The sequence below is a fragment of the Staurois parvus genome, unplaced genomic scaffold, assembly GCF_062004578.1.
Source record: "Staurois parvus isolate SC_StPar_1 unplaced genomic scaffold, SC_StPar_1.0 ptg002073l, whole genome shotgun sequence".
NCBI lineage: Eukaryota > Metazoa > Chordata > Amphibia > Anura > Ranidae > Staurois > Staurois parvus.
This window is the reverse complement of record NW_028319869.1, coordinates 429814-448091: the sequence shown is the minus strand read 5'-3', so window position 1 is coordinate 448091 and position 18278 is coordinate 429814. Positions and strand designations below refer to the sequence as shown.

At 46.7% G+C, this 18278-nt stretch overlaps 1 protein-coding gene across 2 annotated transcripts in view; it reads left to right on the top strand.

Annotated features, from left to right (window-relative positions):
• Nucleotides 1-18278, top strand: part of LOC149432866 (F-actin-monooxygenase mical2-like) — a 252130-nt gene that overhangs the window by 185708 nt on the left and 48144 nt on the right. For both annotated transcript variants that reach the window (XM_089664856.1, XM_089664855.1), the window contains 2 exons: nt 10720-10891; nt 12421-12548. In XM_089664856.1, coding sequence (XP_089520982.1) covers nt 10720-10891; nt 12421-12548 — 300 coding nt within the window. The remainder of the gene's footprint in view (nt 1-10719; nt 10892-12420; nt 12549-18278) is intronic.

Below are 18278 nucleotides of genomic sequence, written 5' to 3'. Positions count from 1 at the left end.
GGGGGGCTGACTCAATATTGAACCCTACGGACTAAGACTGGGAGGCCATTAAAGTTTATGTGCGTGGAAAGGCTGGTGGCCCAATACTTTTGGCAATATAGTGTGTGTATATATATATATATATATATATATATATATATATATATATACATACACACACATTTTTTTTTCTAGCCAAAAAAATAAATAAAAATTAAGAAACAATTAAAAGATGAAGATTTGACAGCTGTACAGCAATATTGAGCTTTAATACAGAGATTTCCCTTGCAGTACGTCTTTTGCACCACTAGATGTCCTCATTCTGCTTGCTGGCATCATTCTTCCTCTGAAAAGGAGAAACAGCAGACTGATGAGCTCATCTCTCTGTCACTCTGCTCTCTCCTCCTATCAGCGTGTTTATTATCAGTTCATGACCTGATTGACTCCCTGTACTTCTTCCTTCTTCTCGCACTCCAGCCCTGCTGTACAGGGACTGCAAAAAGCTGATGCCAGGTCACATTCAGGTACTTACATGGCTTGTATTTAAAAATGTACATTGAATGATGTACCAATTATTATTATTGGTATTACAGGTACTTATATGGAACCATGAATTTCCTCCGCACTTTACATGTATATATTGTACATTCACATCATGATCACCAATGATGACAGAAGTGGTGATGAGGATGTTGATAGAAGCCTAATGACTCCTCATGTAGACCATTCACAGGAAAGGCCTGTGGCGCCATCTACAGTCCTGTCTGAAAATGGCCGCTGAGAACAGCTGTGCTCTACAGTGAAAGGGACCCATTCACAATATTTATCACTGTGGGAAGGCAATGCATTCCTTTTGAATGGCCCCAAATGCAGGAATAATCAATCCTCCTCTTTTCCATTTTTTTTTCCACCACCATGCTAATTTTGCATCCATCCCATACTGGTCTGATGTCAGCACACTGCACTTCCCTACCAGTTTTTTAATAACTCTGAAACGGTTCATAATACTTTATCAAGCCTTGAACCCACAGTACGCAGAACACGGAAATGCAATTGTTTTAGTAAACATAAACTAATGCTAAATCCCTTTTCTCATCAGCAGTATAGAGCGGTCTTGTGACTGCTATCAGTGTCCAGCAGAGCACTGGTTAAAGCTTATAGGAGGAGTTTTCTTTCTGCTCTAGGAGGATGCAGAACCCCTGACCTCTGCCGATTGGCCCTCTGCTGATCACATACACTTGCCCAAGAAAAATAAAAAGCCTTTCTAGCAACGCACACTAAACTGAGCATGTGCAAAGTGTCTGCACGCGCTATGTCTTATCAGAAGATAAGAGGGGGACACTGGAAGAAGGGGAGGATCAGAGAAGACAGGATCAAACAGTGTTTTTACACAATGCGGAGGATTAACCCCTTAGGTTCCACAGTGAGTATAACAAGCGCGCTTTACTGCATCTACAGACTGATTGTACTGACACTTTAATGTGCGTGTTATTGCAATACCATAGTGTGAATGGGCCCTAAGGTACAGGGGTGCATTGGCCGCGCGTTCATTTTAGTCGGCTGCCGTAACACAATGCACATTAAAACACAACATAACGCACCACAAACAAGTCAATTAACCCTACATTTTGATGCACAAATTTGCAGAATGAGAGGTGGAAGTAAAAGAACATTCAAGATTTAAACACATTCCAATGGCAGCACAGTGGCTAAGTGGTTAGCACTTCCGGCTGGCAGTACTCGGGTCATTGGTTCAAATCCCAACCACAGCACCACCTGCCTGGAGTTTGCATGTTCTCCCTGTGCCTGCGTGGGTTTCCTCCGGGTCCTCCAGTTTCCTCCCACTCTCCAAAGACATGCTGGTAGGTGAATTGCCTCCTGTCTACATTGACCCTAGTATGTGTATGTATGGATGTGAGTTAGGGACCTTAGATTGTACGCCCCCAGGGGCAGACTCACCATTTGGAAACTTGGGCACTGGGTCAGTAGGGGGCCCCATGAGATGTCCCTGGTACCTTTTTTATAGGCTTTTTTGAGTTTGGGCAAGGACACAGGGGCCCCATGATCCCCTATTGCCCGGGGGCCCCATGAGTTGTCAGTCCGCCCCTGTATGCCCCTTGAGGGTTAGGGACTGATGTGAATGTACAATATATATGTAAAGTGCTGCGTAAATTGACGGCGCTATATAAGTACCTGAAATAAATAAATTCCAACCACGGCACCACCTGCCCGGAGTTTGCATGTTCTCCCTGTGCCTGCGTAGGTTTCCTCCGGGTACTCCGGTTTCCTCCCACACTCCAAAGACATGCTGGTAAGTTAATTGGCTCCTGTCTACATTGGCCCTAGTATGTGTGAATATAAGTTAGGGACCTTAGATTGTACGCCCCTTGAGGGTTAGGGACTGACTGGAGTTTGCATGTTCTCCCTGTGCCTGTGTGGGTTTCCTCCAGGTCCTCTTGTTTCCTCCCACACTCCAAAGACATGCTGGTAGGTTAATTGGCTCCTGTCTAAATTGTCCCTAGTATGTGTAGGTATGAATGTGAGTTAGGGTCCTTAGATTGTACGCCCCTTGAGGGTTAGGGACTGACTGGAGTTTGCATGTTCTCCCTGTGCCTGCGTGGGTTTCCTCCGGGTACTCCGGTTTCCTCCCACACTCCAAAGACATGCCGGTAGGTAAATTGGCTCCTGTCTACATTGTCCCTAGTATGTGTATGTATGAATGTGAGTTAGGGACCTTAGATTGTACGCCCCTTGAGGGTTAGGGACTGACTGGAGTTTGCATGTTCTCCCTGTGCCTGTGTGGGTTTCCTCCCACACTCCAAAGACATGCTGGTAGGTATAGAGGACCTCCTTCCTCCTGCTGGTGACCCCTCTAGTGATATAAAGACCTATATAGAGGAAACAGGACCTCCTTCCTCCTGCTGGTGGTCCCTCTAGTGATATAAAGATTTATATATCCCAACCACAGCACCACCTGCCTGGAGTTTGCATGTTCTCCCTGTGCCTGCGTGGGTTTCCTCCGGGTACTCCGGTTTCCTCCCACACTCCAAAGACATACTGGTAGGTTAATTGGCTCCTGTCTAAATTGTCCCTAGTATGTGTATGTATGAATGTGAGTTAGGGACCTTAGATTGTACGCTCCTCGGGGGCGGGGACTGATGTGAATGTACAATATATATGTAAAGCGCTGTGTACATTGATGGCTATATAAGTACCTGAAATAAATAATTCCAAAGGATAATTGACAAATGTGCATGGAAGGGCCACTCGGAGCTCTGACCGGTAATCGGATATTTGCACCATTTACAAAGGATGAAATGGCCAACATCAGACACGTGTCGGCAATGTATAAATCCTGGATGTGACATGTTACGCTCCTTTGGTGCTCTCAGTATAAATCAGACCGGTGTGGGGTGGTGAATGACGGGTGCTTATGTGTGACAGATGGGCTTGTAGAAGACGCTTATCCCAGCTATTCCCAGTATTTTGTTTTTGTGAAATGGGCGGACAGGCACATGGCGAGCACACCGCGTCCGCTCATTAATATGCGGAGCCAAGATGATTACTGACTTCTTGGCTGTCAGATGTGACTTGGAAGGAATGTGTTGGACCTGCTGCTGGCACCAAATGTGACCCACTCAGCAAAGAGGTCTGGATTACCGACAAACCCCCGAATCAGAGGATTGATCCTCTGCAGAAGTACCGGTCCTTATGGCAATCAGTCCTTCAAGATGTAATATTACCGCCAGTTATGAGTTCTGATCACTTCATCATCTGCATTCAGGAACACTGGCTGATATATGGAGAGGGTTTACTGCACTGCTGCAAATACTCCATACGGGATCAGCACCTTCACCTGGTTAATGGTGTCACTGGCCCAATGACAAGGTGTGCCATTGTTCTGAGACCCCCAAATATCAGTGTGTCCTTGTTACTGATCCTCAAGTGTCAGTGTATCATTGTTCTGGACCCCCAAGTGTCAGTGTATCATTGTTCTGGACCCCCAAGTGTCAGTGTATCATTGTTCTGGACCCCCAAGTGTCAGGGTGTCTTTGTTCTGGACCCCAAAGTATCAGTGTGTCATTGTTCTGGACCCCCAAGTGTCAGGGTGTCATTGTTCTGGGCCCCAAGTGTCAGTGTGTCATTGTTCTGGGACCCCCAAGTATCACTGTGTCATTGTTCTGGGACCCCAAGTATCAGTATGTCATTGTTCTGGACCCCCAAGTGTCAGTGTGTCATTGTTCTGGGACCCCCCAAGTATCAGTGTGTCATTGTTCTGGGACCCCCAAGTATCAGTGTGTCATTGTTCTGGGACCCCCAAGTGTCAGTGTGTCATTGTTCTGGGATCACAAGTGTCAGTGTATCATTGTTCTGGGATCCCAAGTGTCAGTGTATCATTGTTCTATGCTCCCAAGTGTCAGTGTGTCATTGTTCTATGCTCCTAAGTGTCAGTGTATCATTGTTCTATGCTCCCAACTATCAGTATGTCATTGTTCTGGGACCCCCACGTGTCAGTGTGTCATTGTTCTGGGACCCCCACGTGTCAGTGTGTCATTGTTCTGGGACCTCCAAGTGTCAGTGTGTCATTGTTCTCGATCCCCTAGTGTCAGTGTGTCATTGTTCTGGATCCCCTAGTGTCAGTGTGTCATTGTTCTGGGGCCTCCAAGTATCAGCATGTCATTATTCTGGGACCCCCACATATCAGTGTGTCATTGCTCTGGGACCCCCAAGTGTCAGTGTATCATTGTTCTGGGGCCTCCAAGTATCAGCGTGTCATTATTCTGGGACCCCCCACATATCAGTGTGTCATTGCTCTGGGGCACCAAGTTTCAGACAAAACCTTGGGGGAGATTTAACTGGGGCACTCAGAATCTGGTGCAGCTGTGCATGGCAGCCAATCAGCTTCTAACTTCAGCTTCTTCAATGAAGCGTTCACAATAAAGCCTGGAAGCTGATTGGTCTCTATACAGAGCTGCGCAGATGTTGCACCCTCCAGTTTTAGTAAATAACCCCCACAATAGTCCAGTCCAGGATGGATTTGTGTGATCGGTCTGGTTGTTGCACTTTGCTCCTTCCAGGGTTTTATGGAGAATGATGTGACTGTCATTGGGGTTGATTTACTAAAACTGGAGGGTGCAAAATCTGGTGCAGCTGCGCATAGAAACCAATCAGCTTCCCATTTTTTTTTTGTGTTAAAGCTGATCTGAACAAGCTGAAGCTGGAAGCTGATTGGCTGCCATGCACAGCTGCACCAGATTTTGCACCCTCCAGTTTTAGTAAATCATCACCATTGCGTCATTGCTCTGTACATTCTGCTTTCTTGGTAAAGCTACGTCATCTCAATGAAAGATCTACATGGAGACATTGTATTTCTGACACACAATATTCTGTGCCCTTCTAAGGCAAAATAAACCACATTAAAAAAAACAAAAAACAAAATTGGATCTATTTTAATCCGTCTCCTGGCTCAGGTCCCTGCCAGCCCTCAGCCTGCAGAACTCAGATGAGAAACTGCCGGAATCTTTAGGGCGAAGTTTCAAAGAGAGTTCGATAATTTGTTTTATTGTCAGTAACCCTCAACACCCACTTTGTAATCAAAACAGTGTGTTCCGAAGCAGCCGTTACTCCTTTGGGGTGCAAAGAAGATGTTGGACCAAACCTGTTTACACTGCAAGTTTTTGGTTTAACATCTGGAAAATACAACCAAAGGTATATGTCCACATTCAATTGTGCAAGAAACTAAACATCATTTCCATATATAGATCCTTAGTTGTCACTAGAGGGGTCACCAGCAGGAGGAAGGAGGTCCTGATTCCTCTATATAGATCCTTAGTTGTCACTAGAGGGGTCACCATCAGGAGGAAGGAGGTCCTGATGCCTCTATATAGATCTTTATATCACTAAAGGGGTCAACAGCAGGAGGAAGGAGGTCCTGATTCCTCTATATAGATCCTTAGTTGTCACTAGAGGGGTCACCATCAGGAGGAAGGAGGTCCTGATGCCTCTATATAGATCCTTAGTTGTCACTAGAGGGGTCACCATCAGGAGGAAGGAGGTCCTGATTCCTCTATATAGATCTTTATATCACTAGAGGGGTCCCAGGAGGAAGGAGGTCCTGATTGCTCTACATAGATCTTTATATCACTAGAGGGGTCACCATCAGGAGGAAGGAGGTCCTGATGCCTCTATATAGATCCTTAGTTGTCACTAGAGGGGTCACCATCAGGAGGAAGGAGGTCCTGATTCCTCTATATAGATCTTTATATCACTAGAGGGGTCACCAGCAGGAGGAAGAAGGTCCTGATTGCTCTACATAGATCTTTATATCACTAGAGGGGTCACCATCAGGAGGAGGGAGGTCCTGATGCTTCTATATAGATCCTTAGTTGTCACTAGAGGGGTCACCATCAGGAGAAAGGAGGTCCTGATTCCTCTATGTAGATCTTTATATCATTAGAGGGGACACCAGCAGGAGGAAGGAGGTCCTGATTCCTCTATATAGCTCTTTATATCATTAGAGGGGTCACCAGCAGGAGGAAGGAGGTCCTGATTCCTCTATATAGATCTTTATATCACTAGAGGGTCACCGGCAGGAGGAAGGAGGTCCTGTTTCCTCTATATAAATCTTTATATCACTAGAGGGGTCTCTGGCAGGAGGAAGAAGGTCCTGATTCCACTAAATAGATCTTTATATCATTAGAGGGGTCACCAGCAGGAGGAAGGAGGTCCTGATTCCTCTATAAAGATCCTTATATCACTAGAGGGGTCACCGGCAGGAGGAAGGAGGTCCTGATTCCTCTATATAGATCTTTAGACCTAATTTAGAATACTGTGTACAGTTTCAGAGACTTCACTTTCTGAGAAGACAGAACAAGTTCAGAGATGGACAACAAAAGCGGTGAAAGGTCTGAGGGATAGAACATATCAGGAGAGACTCTTCTATGTTTTGGCTGTGCTCCAACACAAGGACCATGATATAGACAGCAATGTAGCAAAGAAAACCCTTTATTTTTTGTTTTGGATACTTTAGATCAGGGGTCTCCAGACTTTCTAAACAAAGGGCCAGTCCTTCAAACTTCACAAAGGCCAGACTGTGGCCAGTTGGAGTAGAAAAGGTCCCCACGTCAGTGGAAAAAAAATAATGCCCCATTGTTTGGTGTCAGTGGGAGAAATTCTGCCCCATCATTGATGTCAATTGACCATATCAATTGTGTCACTGGGAGGAATTGTGCCCCATTATTGATGTCAATGGACTCGATCAATTGTGTCACTGGGAGGTATTGTGCCCCATCATTGATGTCAATGGACTCGATCAATTGTGTCACTGGGAGGTATTGTGCCCCATCATTGATGTCATTGGAAGGAGTTGTGCCCCCTTCATTGGTATAAATGGGGGGAATTATACCCAACTGTTGGTATCAGTAGATGAAATAGTGCCCCAAGTGCCAGATAAAAGGCCACTCAAGACCTTTAGAGATGTAAGAAGCCGGTGTGCGATTCTACCAACATGCTCAGTTTTGAGTGGATTTGGTCTTCAGAGCTGTCCTTCTCGGGAAGCAGAACATGTCCAGGCAAACACACAGCGGTGTATTTCGGTTTTGTGCTGCCCTAGGCAACACAAAAATTAGCGGCCACCCCCATCCCCCGCAGAGAGAGTTTGACACACCGACCAACACCACCCCCCCTTGCCCGTGGAGGGAGACTGCCATTGACCAACAACACTCCTGTCCCACCACCCAAAAGAGCCTTCCACTACCATCGCCCCACCCCCCAATACACCAGACGCCCAACCCCCCGGCCACCCCCCTCCCCCGCGGAGAAAGTTTGACACCGACCAACACCACCACCCCCCATCGCCCGTGGAGAGAGACTGATATTGACCAACAACACTCCTGTCCCCCCACCCAAAAAAAGCCTTCTACTACCATCGCTCCCTCATACACCAGATGCCCAACCCCCTGGCACCCCCCTCACCCACGGAGAGAGACTGACATTGACCAACAACATTCCTGTCCCCCCCTGCCCAAGAGAGCCTTCCACTACCATCGCCCCCCCCATATACCAGGCGCCCAACCCCCCAGCAAGAGAGAGAAGACACTCACTTTCGCAGCTCAGGACATTCCCGAGAATGAGAGTTAAGCTCTACATACACCGTCAAGCAGTCCGCAGTCTCTCTCGGTTCCCACCTGGACCCCATGCCACGTGTGTCCAGGGGCAGACTGACCATTTGAGCACTCGGGCACTGCCCGAGGGCCCAGGGTCAGTAGGGGGCCCCATGAGATGCCCCTGGTTCCTTTCATTGGATTTTTCACAGGCTTTTTTGGGTGTTGGTGAGGACACAGGGGCCCCATGATCCCCAATTGCCCGGGGGCCCCATGAGTTGTCAGTCCGCCCCTGCGTGTGTCCCTTCTTCCGGATCTTCTTCCAGGTACCGGTGCTGCCCCCCTTGAAAAATGCCGCCCTAGGCAAATGCCTTGTTTGCCTTGTGGTAAATACGGACCTGCAAACACACAGAGGATATAATTCAAAAATCAGGTTAGAACGCGGCCGGATTATCGCCAGACAGGAATAGCCAATTATGAAGGCTGCAAGATCTTGGCGGGAGTCGATGTTAAGGGTTCCTGGACTTTTAACAAGGTCTTATTAAAATATTATATTACCAGGACTCATCCCGATACTTGAGAGGAGACACTGTTCTGCGCATTATGTCCCAACTTCATTTATTGCTTAAAGGAACATTGCGAGCTGAAGATCATCCAGACATCTCTGATGGAAGATACTGGAAACCTGAAATATCATTTAATCTTTAATATGTTCAGTTCATGTCATTTCAAAAGTTATTTTTAAGATTTTTTTTTTGGTATATAAAAAAAAGATACAAAATAAATGCAACGCTGTAATCATTCCTTTTGGTTGAAAAACACAGAAATGAAGAAAGCATATCCTTTCTACAGTGTGTACTTGCCTCAATCCAAAGCACTTATGCAGACCATACGTGGGTCGAATTCCGAACAAATTTTCTTTAGAAAATCGGAAATTTTGTGTGTTTTGAAATCCGATGGTGCCACCATTGCTTTTGAAATTCAACCAACCAAGCCTTCAATTTCACCTCGCGTTGCTACAGAAAAGAATTTTCGTGGCCAAGAATTTTCTTTTCTTTCCAGGTCACAGTTCGTGGTCATTTCTTTTTCATTTATATTTCTCGCACAATTCTCCCATCATTGATTCGAAATTCGTTTGTTTTTCCAATAATTTCCAACATGCCCGATCACTCAGATGAAGATGAAGAAAGCATATCCTTTCTACAGTGTGTACTTGCCTCAATCCAAAGCACTTATGCAGACCATACATGGGTCAATTCCGAACAAATTTCCCCCAGGTCTCCCATTATTGATTCGAAATTCGTTCGTTTTTCAAAAAATTTCCAACATGCCCGATCACTCAGATTCGATGGTCACACGAAAATCGGCTGTTTCTATGATCCACTAATGGTGCCAAATTAGAACGAAAATGCTTACAAAAGATTTTGGAAAGAAAATTATTTCGACATTCGACCCGTGTATGGTCGGCTTTAGTGCGATTTCTATCTCCTCTCTCATTCCTCTGCTATCTGCATGTGCCATTTCTGACAGTTTATGCCACACCTAAGGATCCCCCCTCCAGCACATAGCATGTGATTGATAGCCTTAGCTGTGCATGTTTCCCTATGAGACTGTGAAGAGGGAGCTGTGCCTATTCACTGCACTCAGGTCTCAGATTATACTCAGCTCCCTGCTCTATGCTGTGCAATGTGTGACCGCAGATCCCCAGCCCCCTGTCTTCCAGAACTCAGAAATGCTGTGCAAAATGTGTGTTTTAGGAGGCAGTAAAAGAGAGAAAGCTGCAGATAAATAGGTACAACTTATGTAGGAGGATTTGTTTAATCTCTGTGTATCACACTGGTTTGTACAGTTCAAAATAGATTTTATGCGTTTCGAGGGGGAGGGGCTGGGGGGGGCAAAACTTCCCCTTTATTAGGGCTTGTAGAATGGTAACCATAGGGTGATGAACAGGGGTGGACTGACAACTCCTGGGGCCCCCGGGCAATAGGGGATCATGGGGCGCCTGTGTCCTTGCCCAAACACAAAAAAACCTATGAAAAAGGTACCAGGGGCATCTCATGGGGCCCCCTACTGACCCCGGGCCCTCGGGCAGTGCCCGAGTTTCCAAATAGTCAGTCCGCCCCTGGTGATGAATACCACCTTGGACTGTAAGTAGGCAGACTATGGTTTTCACTCTACAAGCCCTGATGAAGGGGCAGTGTTGAGCCCCAAAACGCGTTGGGTTTTGCTGCAGAATAAAATATTTTATGGACTAGCCGAACTAGTTTGGCGATCCCAGCTTTTCATTTTTTTTCATTCACAGGCTGAGGGGGAGGGAAAAAACCTATTGGTGTTACTGAACTGCAACAAAGAAAAATCAGGTTTACACCCCTGCCAGACAAGGCTGAACTGTGTGACAGAGCTGTGTAAATCTGAGGAGTGGTTGGTCAGGCCATATATTGGTTGAGCTTTGGGGGTGGAGTTGGGAACCCAAATCTCTCACTGCTGAAACGGTCCCTATGGGTCAACCAAACTGCAAGGGACTCTACAAACCTGATGGCACTTGCTTGGAGTGACACCCTTTAAAAGCAAACTGTAAATACAATAAGTAACATTTTTTATAGTTTTTCTAACAAAAGAAAAATGTTTGGGTCAACAGATGAGCCCACCTCCCCCAAGAAGTCCAGGAGTGACTCTGCGTTCAGCGTTTTTAAAAGGAGGAACTCGTCTGTCTCCACGGAATGGAAGGCCGTCAGGATCGGCCCCGGGGAAGAGGCAGCGGAGAATAACCTGACGGCTGTCTGTGTCATGGTGATGAGCGACGAGAGCAGGTGATCCTATCTCACTATTGACCCCTATATTGGCTGTAGACGGGATTTGCCAAAAATCATCTCCCTATTTCTTCCTCCAAAAGGCTGCACAGAACTTTAGGAAGAATTATAGGCATCCCCAGAAAGGCTCATAGCTTTACTGCACTGGGAGTATTCCTGGTGGAAAATTAACATCTAAAGCAGCTTTTCTCAAACTTTTCATCACAGGGGAACCCTTACAAATTTCATATCTGAGGGATTTCTAAAACCAATTAATTGGGGTTGGTGAAAAAAATGCCCCTTACATTGGTGGTCAATGGGAAGAATGTCCCTTACATTGGTGGTCAGTGGGAAGAATGACCCTTACATTGATGGTCAATGGGAAGGATGCCCCTTATATTGGTGGTCAATGGGAAGGATGCCCCTTACATTGGTGGTCAGTGGGAAGAGTGTTCTTTACATTGGTGGTCAGTGGGAAGAATGTCCCTTACATTGGTGGTCAGTGGGAAGAATACCCCTTACATTGGTGGTCAGTGGGAAGAATGCTCCTTACATTGGTGGCCAGTGGGAAGAATGCCCCTTACATTGGAGTTCAGTGGGAAGAATGCTCCGTACATTGGTAGTCGGTGGGAAGAATGCTCCTTACATTGGTGGTCAGTGGGAAGAATGTCCCTTACATTGGTGATCAGTGGGAGGAATGTCCCTTACATTGGTGATCAGTGGGAAGAATGCTCCTTACATTGGTGGTCAGTGGGAAGAATGCTCCTTACATTGGTAGTCGGTGGGAAGAATGCTCCTTACATTGGTGGTCAGTGGGAAGAATGTCCCTTACATTGGTGATCAGTGGGAGGAATGTCCCTTACATTGGTAGTCGGTGGGAAGAATGCTCCTTACATTGGTGGTCAGTGGGAAGAATGTCCCTTACATTGGGGGTCAGTGGGAGGAATGTCCCTTACATTGATGGTCAGTGGGAAGAACGTCCCTTACATTTGAGTTCAGTGGGAAGAATGTCCCTTACATTGGTGGTCAATGTGAAGAATGTCCCTTCCATTGGTGGTCAATGGGAAGAATGTCCATTACACTAGTGGTCAATGGGAAGATGCACTCCTTACAGAAAGCTAGAAGGATGATTGGTGTCATGCAGCTGGCCCAGCCAAGTGTCCTTTGAGCCACCGCTATGTAGGCACCATTAAATGAGAGCTCAATCAGCCACAGCTCAAGGAACCCTAGCAACCTCTGGAGAAACCATAGAGTTCTGGTTGAGAAGAGTTGCCCTAAAGGGATGCCAGAGGTGCTGCAGCACTGTGACTAATACTATGATTATAGTGATGGCAGACCCCCCCACTGAGCACTCTTTTGGAAAATTTCAGCAAATGTACAAAATCAGGAAGCCACTTATTGTATACAGTTAGTTGTGAAGGGTTTTTTACTAGAGTATTTTTTTAAAACATAAGTGAAATAAGAAGTCCCTGCTCCCCTGGATGAATTATAGTGCTTAGTATCTATCTGTGCCCAAACAATATCTAATACCTCTATATACCATCTTCCAGCTCAGAGAAGGAGTGCAGCCCAGAGGAGAATCACGGCAGGATTCATCGCAGGAGACTCTCATCACGGAAAAAGGAAAAATCCTCTGAAGCCCAGAAAGACCCAGGAAACCCATCTAAAGCTATCGATGGTGAGCAATATACATACTCTACATGAAATTGGGAGTCCAAGGACTCTTAAGATGGCCAGTTGGCATTGTGGTAGCGCTGCCAAGTCAGAGGTGCCAGGCCAAAGCAACACCTTCTCTTTTGATGGATAAAAGATCCAAGTCCAAAGCCTTATCTCTACCTTTTCGGGGACTATATTATATCTAGTATCAGTTAGGCATGTTCAGCTACTCTTCTGTAATGTTGAAGACCTCTCATAACTTCTCCAGGCTATCTCTACCTTCATGGGGAGTATAGGATACCTAGTAGCAGTTAGGCACATTTAACTACTTTTGTTCTGTAATGTTTTGTAGCTTCTCCAACCCTCCAAACCTCTTGTTTCTCCAGATCATGGTATAGCTAGACAAAGATGGCAAAAAGAGGGCCAGACGGTCATCTTAAGGGTCCACTCTTAAGATGACTATCTGATGCTGTTCGTCAGTTTTGTTTGGTCTTCTTAATTCAGGAGGTCACTGCCCCTTGGCATTGGCCTTGTGTTAGAGCTGCCAAGGTAGAGTTTCCAGGCCCTATCAACACCTTTTGTTTTTACAGATAAAAGATTCAAGTCCAAAGCATCATCTTTACCTTTTTCGGGGACTACGGTATAAATAGTAGCAGTTAAGCATGTTCAACTGCTCTTCTTTTTTAATGAAGACCTTTCATAGCTTCTCCAGGCCAATGCTACCTTTTCGGGAACTATAGGATACTTAGTAGCAGTTAGGCACATTTAACAACTTTTGTTCTGTAATGTTTCATAGCTTCTCCAAGCCTCCAAACCTCTCGTTTCTCCAGATCATGGTATAGCTAGACAAAGATGGCAAAAAGAGGGCCAGACGGTCATCTTAAGGGTCCACTCTTAAGATGACTGTCTGGTGCTCTTTGTCAGTTTTGTTTGGTCTTCTTAATTTAGAAGGTCACTGCCCCTTGGCATTGGCCTTGTGTTAGAGCTGCCAAGGTAGAATTGCCAGGCCCTATCAACACCTTTTGTTTTGACAAAATGACTATCTGATGCTGTTTGTCAGTTTTTGAAATTGGGAAAGAAGGGGGCCAGATGGTGACTTAAGAGTCCAAGGACTCTTTAGATGGCCATCTGGTGCTCTTTATCAGTTTTGTTTGGACTTCTGAATTTGGGAGGCCACTGCCCCTTGGTATTGGCATTGTACTAGTGCTGCCAAGGTAGAGTTGCCAGGCCCTATCAACACCTTCTGTTTTGATGGATAAAAGACTCAAGTCCAAAGCATTAACTTTACCTTTTCGGGGGCTATGGTATAAATAGTAGCAGTTAAGCATGTTCAACTGCTCTTCTTTTTTAATGAAGACCTTTCATAGCTTCTCCAGACCAACGCTACCTTTTCGGGAACTATAGTATACCTAGTAGCAGTTAGACACATTTACCTAATTTTGTTCTGTAATGTTTCGTAGCTTCTCCAAGCCTCCAGATTTTTTCTCCAGACTCGTTTCTCTAGGCCATGGTATAACTGATTGAAATTGGGAAAAAAGGGGGCCAGATGGTGACTTACAGTAAGAGTCCAAGGACTCTTTAGATGGCCATCTGGTGCTCTTTATCAGTTTTGTTTGGACTTCTGAATTTGGGAGGCCACTGCCCCTTGGTTTTGGCATTGTGCTAGCGCTGCCGAGGTAGAGTTGCCAGGCCCAACCAACATCTTCTGTTTTGACAGATAAAAAGATTCAAGTCCAAAGCCCTAGCCTTACCTTCTTGGAGACTATGGTATAGCTATACGTGTTAACCACTAAGCCTCTGTTCTGCCCACAGGTTGTATTTGGAATAAACCCTATTTTGGGACTTCAAGTTCAGATCTAAACAGGGGCTAACTGACCATTTGGTAAATCGGGCACTGCCTGAGGGCCCGGGGTCAGTAGGGAGCCCCATGAGATGTCCCTGGTACCTTTCATAGGCTTTTTTGGGTGTGGTTTGAGTGTGGGCGAGGACACAGGGGCCCCATGATCCCCTATTGCCCCATGAGTTGTCAGTCCGCCCCTGGATCTAAACATTTCCTCCAGTGCCCAAGGTGACTGTAAATGTTCCACAGTGACATTATCAGTAAACTTTTGACAACAATATAAATATCTCAAACGTCCAGCGCCGCCAACCACCCTTTAAAAAGCCTAAAAATGACCGGGACCTCTGCAATAATGAGTGGAGCTTTTCCTGGTTGGACTCCTGGTGACTGGTCTGGTCTTTTTGTAGAACGGTGACGCCATCTTCTGGATGACTTCAGTATTACAAAACCCACAGACCACGTCCGTAAGCCTGCTCGAATCTCCCGAATAACTATTGAAGTTCACTTTTAAAGGACGGTACATTAAATGGCCAAACCTAAGATAAACAAGTCTTTTAAGCCTTGTGGTTGGGGGGGGGGTTTCAATGAAAACTTGAACCACATTTTTACCACCCCAACCACTCCTACGCTGAAAAGGCAGCGGACAGGGGTGTACACAGGAAAAAATATCCCCACATCATGGTTAGTTGGCTTTGGTGCTTTTTGGTGCATCCCATGAATTATTTAGGTTCTTGTAACAAAATTTTTGGAAAGGACCCGTATATTTATTTATTTCAGGTACTTATATAGCGCCGTCAATGTACTCCGCGCTTTACATATATATTGTACATTCACATCTGTCCCTAACTCTCAAGGGGCGTACAATCTAAGGTCCCTAACCCTCAAGGGGCGTACAATCTAAGGTCCCTAACCCTCAAGGGGCGTACAATCTAAGGTCCCTAACTCACATTCATACATACACACACTAGGGACAATGTAGACAGGAGCCAATTAACCTATCAGCATGTCTTTGGAGTGTGGGAGGAAACCGGAGTACCCGGAGGAAACCCACACAGGCACAGGGAGAACATGCAAACTCCAGGCAGGAGGTGCCATGGTTGGGATTCGAACCAGTGACCCCAGTACTGCCAGGCGGAAGTGCTAACCATTTAGCCGCTGTGCTGTCCATTCTACAAAAGAGAGTCCTTCTAACTTCCACCCTTCAAGGGGACCTGTCCTTTTTCTATAGTAGACCCACTAACAGGTTTCATTTATAGAAGGCAACGTAATCACAGAGTTCCCCACACTCCGCTTCCACCTGGAAAATCCCAGTGCAGATCCCGACTTTCTGAAAGTCAACATCTGCATAGGGCAGAGAATGCTCCTCCCACTCCTACATGACGACTGTCCTCTCAGGCACACAGGGTTGCATTGTGGAGGGGCAGTGGATCATGGAGCGCTCAGGGACGGTCACCAAAGCCAACCTATGTTGCTTCCTATGAATTGAACCTGTGATTTAGCCTTGTATAGTGTAAAATTACCCTCCCCCAACACCGAGGGTCCATGTAAACTTTGTGCAGTGCATTAGGGCGACTCATTGGTAATAATGGGCAGCCAATAGACCGAAGTGTCCCAAAATTCAGATATGCCACAAAATGTGTTACGCACTACTGCACCCAGCAATGCCTGCCATGCAAAATGAGCAGCAACCCAATGCTTGTAGCTGCAATGCAGTATTGTAATTGGCTGTCCATCTTATCCTAACTCTAAATATTAACCCTTAACCCCTTCCTGCCCGGCCCCGGCGACCCTTTATCAGAGTCTTTACGCCTAGGGGGTGGGGCTGGCCAATCACATGACCGCTGTGATTGGCTGTCTCGCTGGCTTCTGGTCATTAGTAGAGGCTGAGAGCTGTCTTTGACAGCTCAGTCACTGTGTTGGGAAGGTGCCGGGAGCCATGCATGCATAGGTGCTCTCTTTGCCGCTGCGCATATTACTTCTGTACTCCTGTGACCCAACTGATAGCGGGCTGTTACTATCAACTAAAGCTGTCACCTTAGGCCACTGGCTGAAAAAAATCAGTTTTAATGAGAGCCCCCCCTTACATTCGGGAGTGCCCATCAGAATCCCCCGCATATCCAGGAGTGCCCATCAGAGTCTCCCTGTACATCCAGCAGTGCCCATTTGAAACCCCCCTTGTGCTTCTAGATGTGCCCATTCATATCCACCTTACTTCTAGATTTGCCCAATTTTGTCCCCCTTACTTTTAGGAGTCTCCAGCAGAGTCCCCCCAAACTTCTGGGAGTTTCTTTCACTCTCCCTACTTCCAGGGGTCCCACTTACTTCTTGGGGTGCCCATCAGAGTCCCCCCCTTACTTCTAAGAGTACCCATTATCAATCATCCTCCTGACTTCAAGGAGTGCACATCAGAGCCCCCCCCCCCCCTTACTTCTAGGAGTCCATTATCATCCCCCTTACTTCTTGGAGTGCTAATGAGCCCATAGAACATCTAGGAGTCTCCAGCAGAGTCTCCCTTACTTCTAGACGTGCTCATCAGAGCCCGCCTTACTTCTGTGAGTCCCCATTATCGTCTCCCTTACTTTTTGAAGTGCCCATCAGAGCCCCCCCCCTTACTTCTAGGAGTGCCCATGAGCCCATAGAACATCTAGGAATCTCCAGAGGAATCCCCCTTACTTCTAGAATTACTTCTAGGAGTTTCCAGCAGAGTCACCCCTTACTTCTAGGAATTTCTTTCACTGTCCCTACTTCTAGGGGTCCCCCTTACTTCTCAAGGTGCCCATCAGAGTCCCCCCTTACTTCTGTGAGTTCCCATTATCATCCTCCTTACTTCTTGGAGTGCCCATCAGAGTCCTCCCTTACTTCTATGAGTCCCCATTATCATCCTCCTTAATTCTTGGAGTGCCCATCAGAGCCCCCCCCCCCCTTATTTCTAGAAGTGCTCATCAGTACCCCACTTACTTCTAGGAGTCTCCAGCAGAGTCACCCCTTACTTCTAGGAGTTTCTTTCACTGTCCCTACTTCTAGGGGTCCCCCTTACTTCTCAGGGTGCCCATCAGAGTCCCCCCTTACTTCTGTGAGTTCCCATTATCATCCTCCTTACTTCTTGGGGTGCCCATCAGAGTCCTCCCTTACTTCTATGAGTCCCCATTATCATCCTCCTTACTTCTTGGAGTGCCCATCAGAGCCCCCCCCCCTTACTTCTTGGAGTGCCCATCAGAGCCCCCCCCCCCCTTATTTCTAGAAGTGCTCATCAGTACCCCCCTTACTTCTAGGAGTCTCCAGCAGAGTCACCCCTTACTTCTAGGAGTTTCTTTCACTGTCCCTACTTCTAGGGGTCCCCCGTACTTCTCAGGGTGCCCATCAGAGTCCCCCCTTACTTCTGTGAGTTCCCATTATCATCCTCCTTACTTCTTGGGGTGCCCATCAGAGTCCTCCCTTACTTCTTGGAGTGCCCATCAGAGCCCCCCCCCCCTTATTTCTAGAAGTGCTCATCAGTACCCCCCTTACTTCTAGGAGTTTCCAGCAGAGTCACCCCTTACTTCTAGGAGTTTCTTTCACTGTCCCTACTTCTAGGGGTCCCCTTACTTCTCAGGGTGCCCATCAGACTCCCCCCTTACTTCTGTGAGTTCCCATTATCATCCTCCTTACTTCTTGGGGTGCCCATCAGAGTCCCCCCTTACTTCTATGAGTCCTCATTATCATCCTCCTTAATTCTTGAAGTGCCCATCAGAGCCCCCCCCCCTTACTTCTTGGAGTGCCCATCAGAGCCCCCCCCCCCCCTTTCTTCTAGAAGTGCTCATCAGTTCCCCCTTACTTCCAGGAGTCTCCAACAGAGTCACCCCTTACTTCTAGGAGTTGCTTTCACTGTCCCTACTTCTAGGGGTCCCCTTACTTCTCGGGGTGCCCATCAGC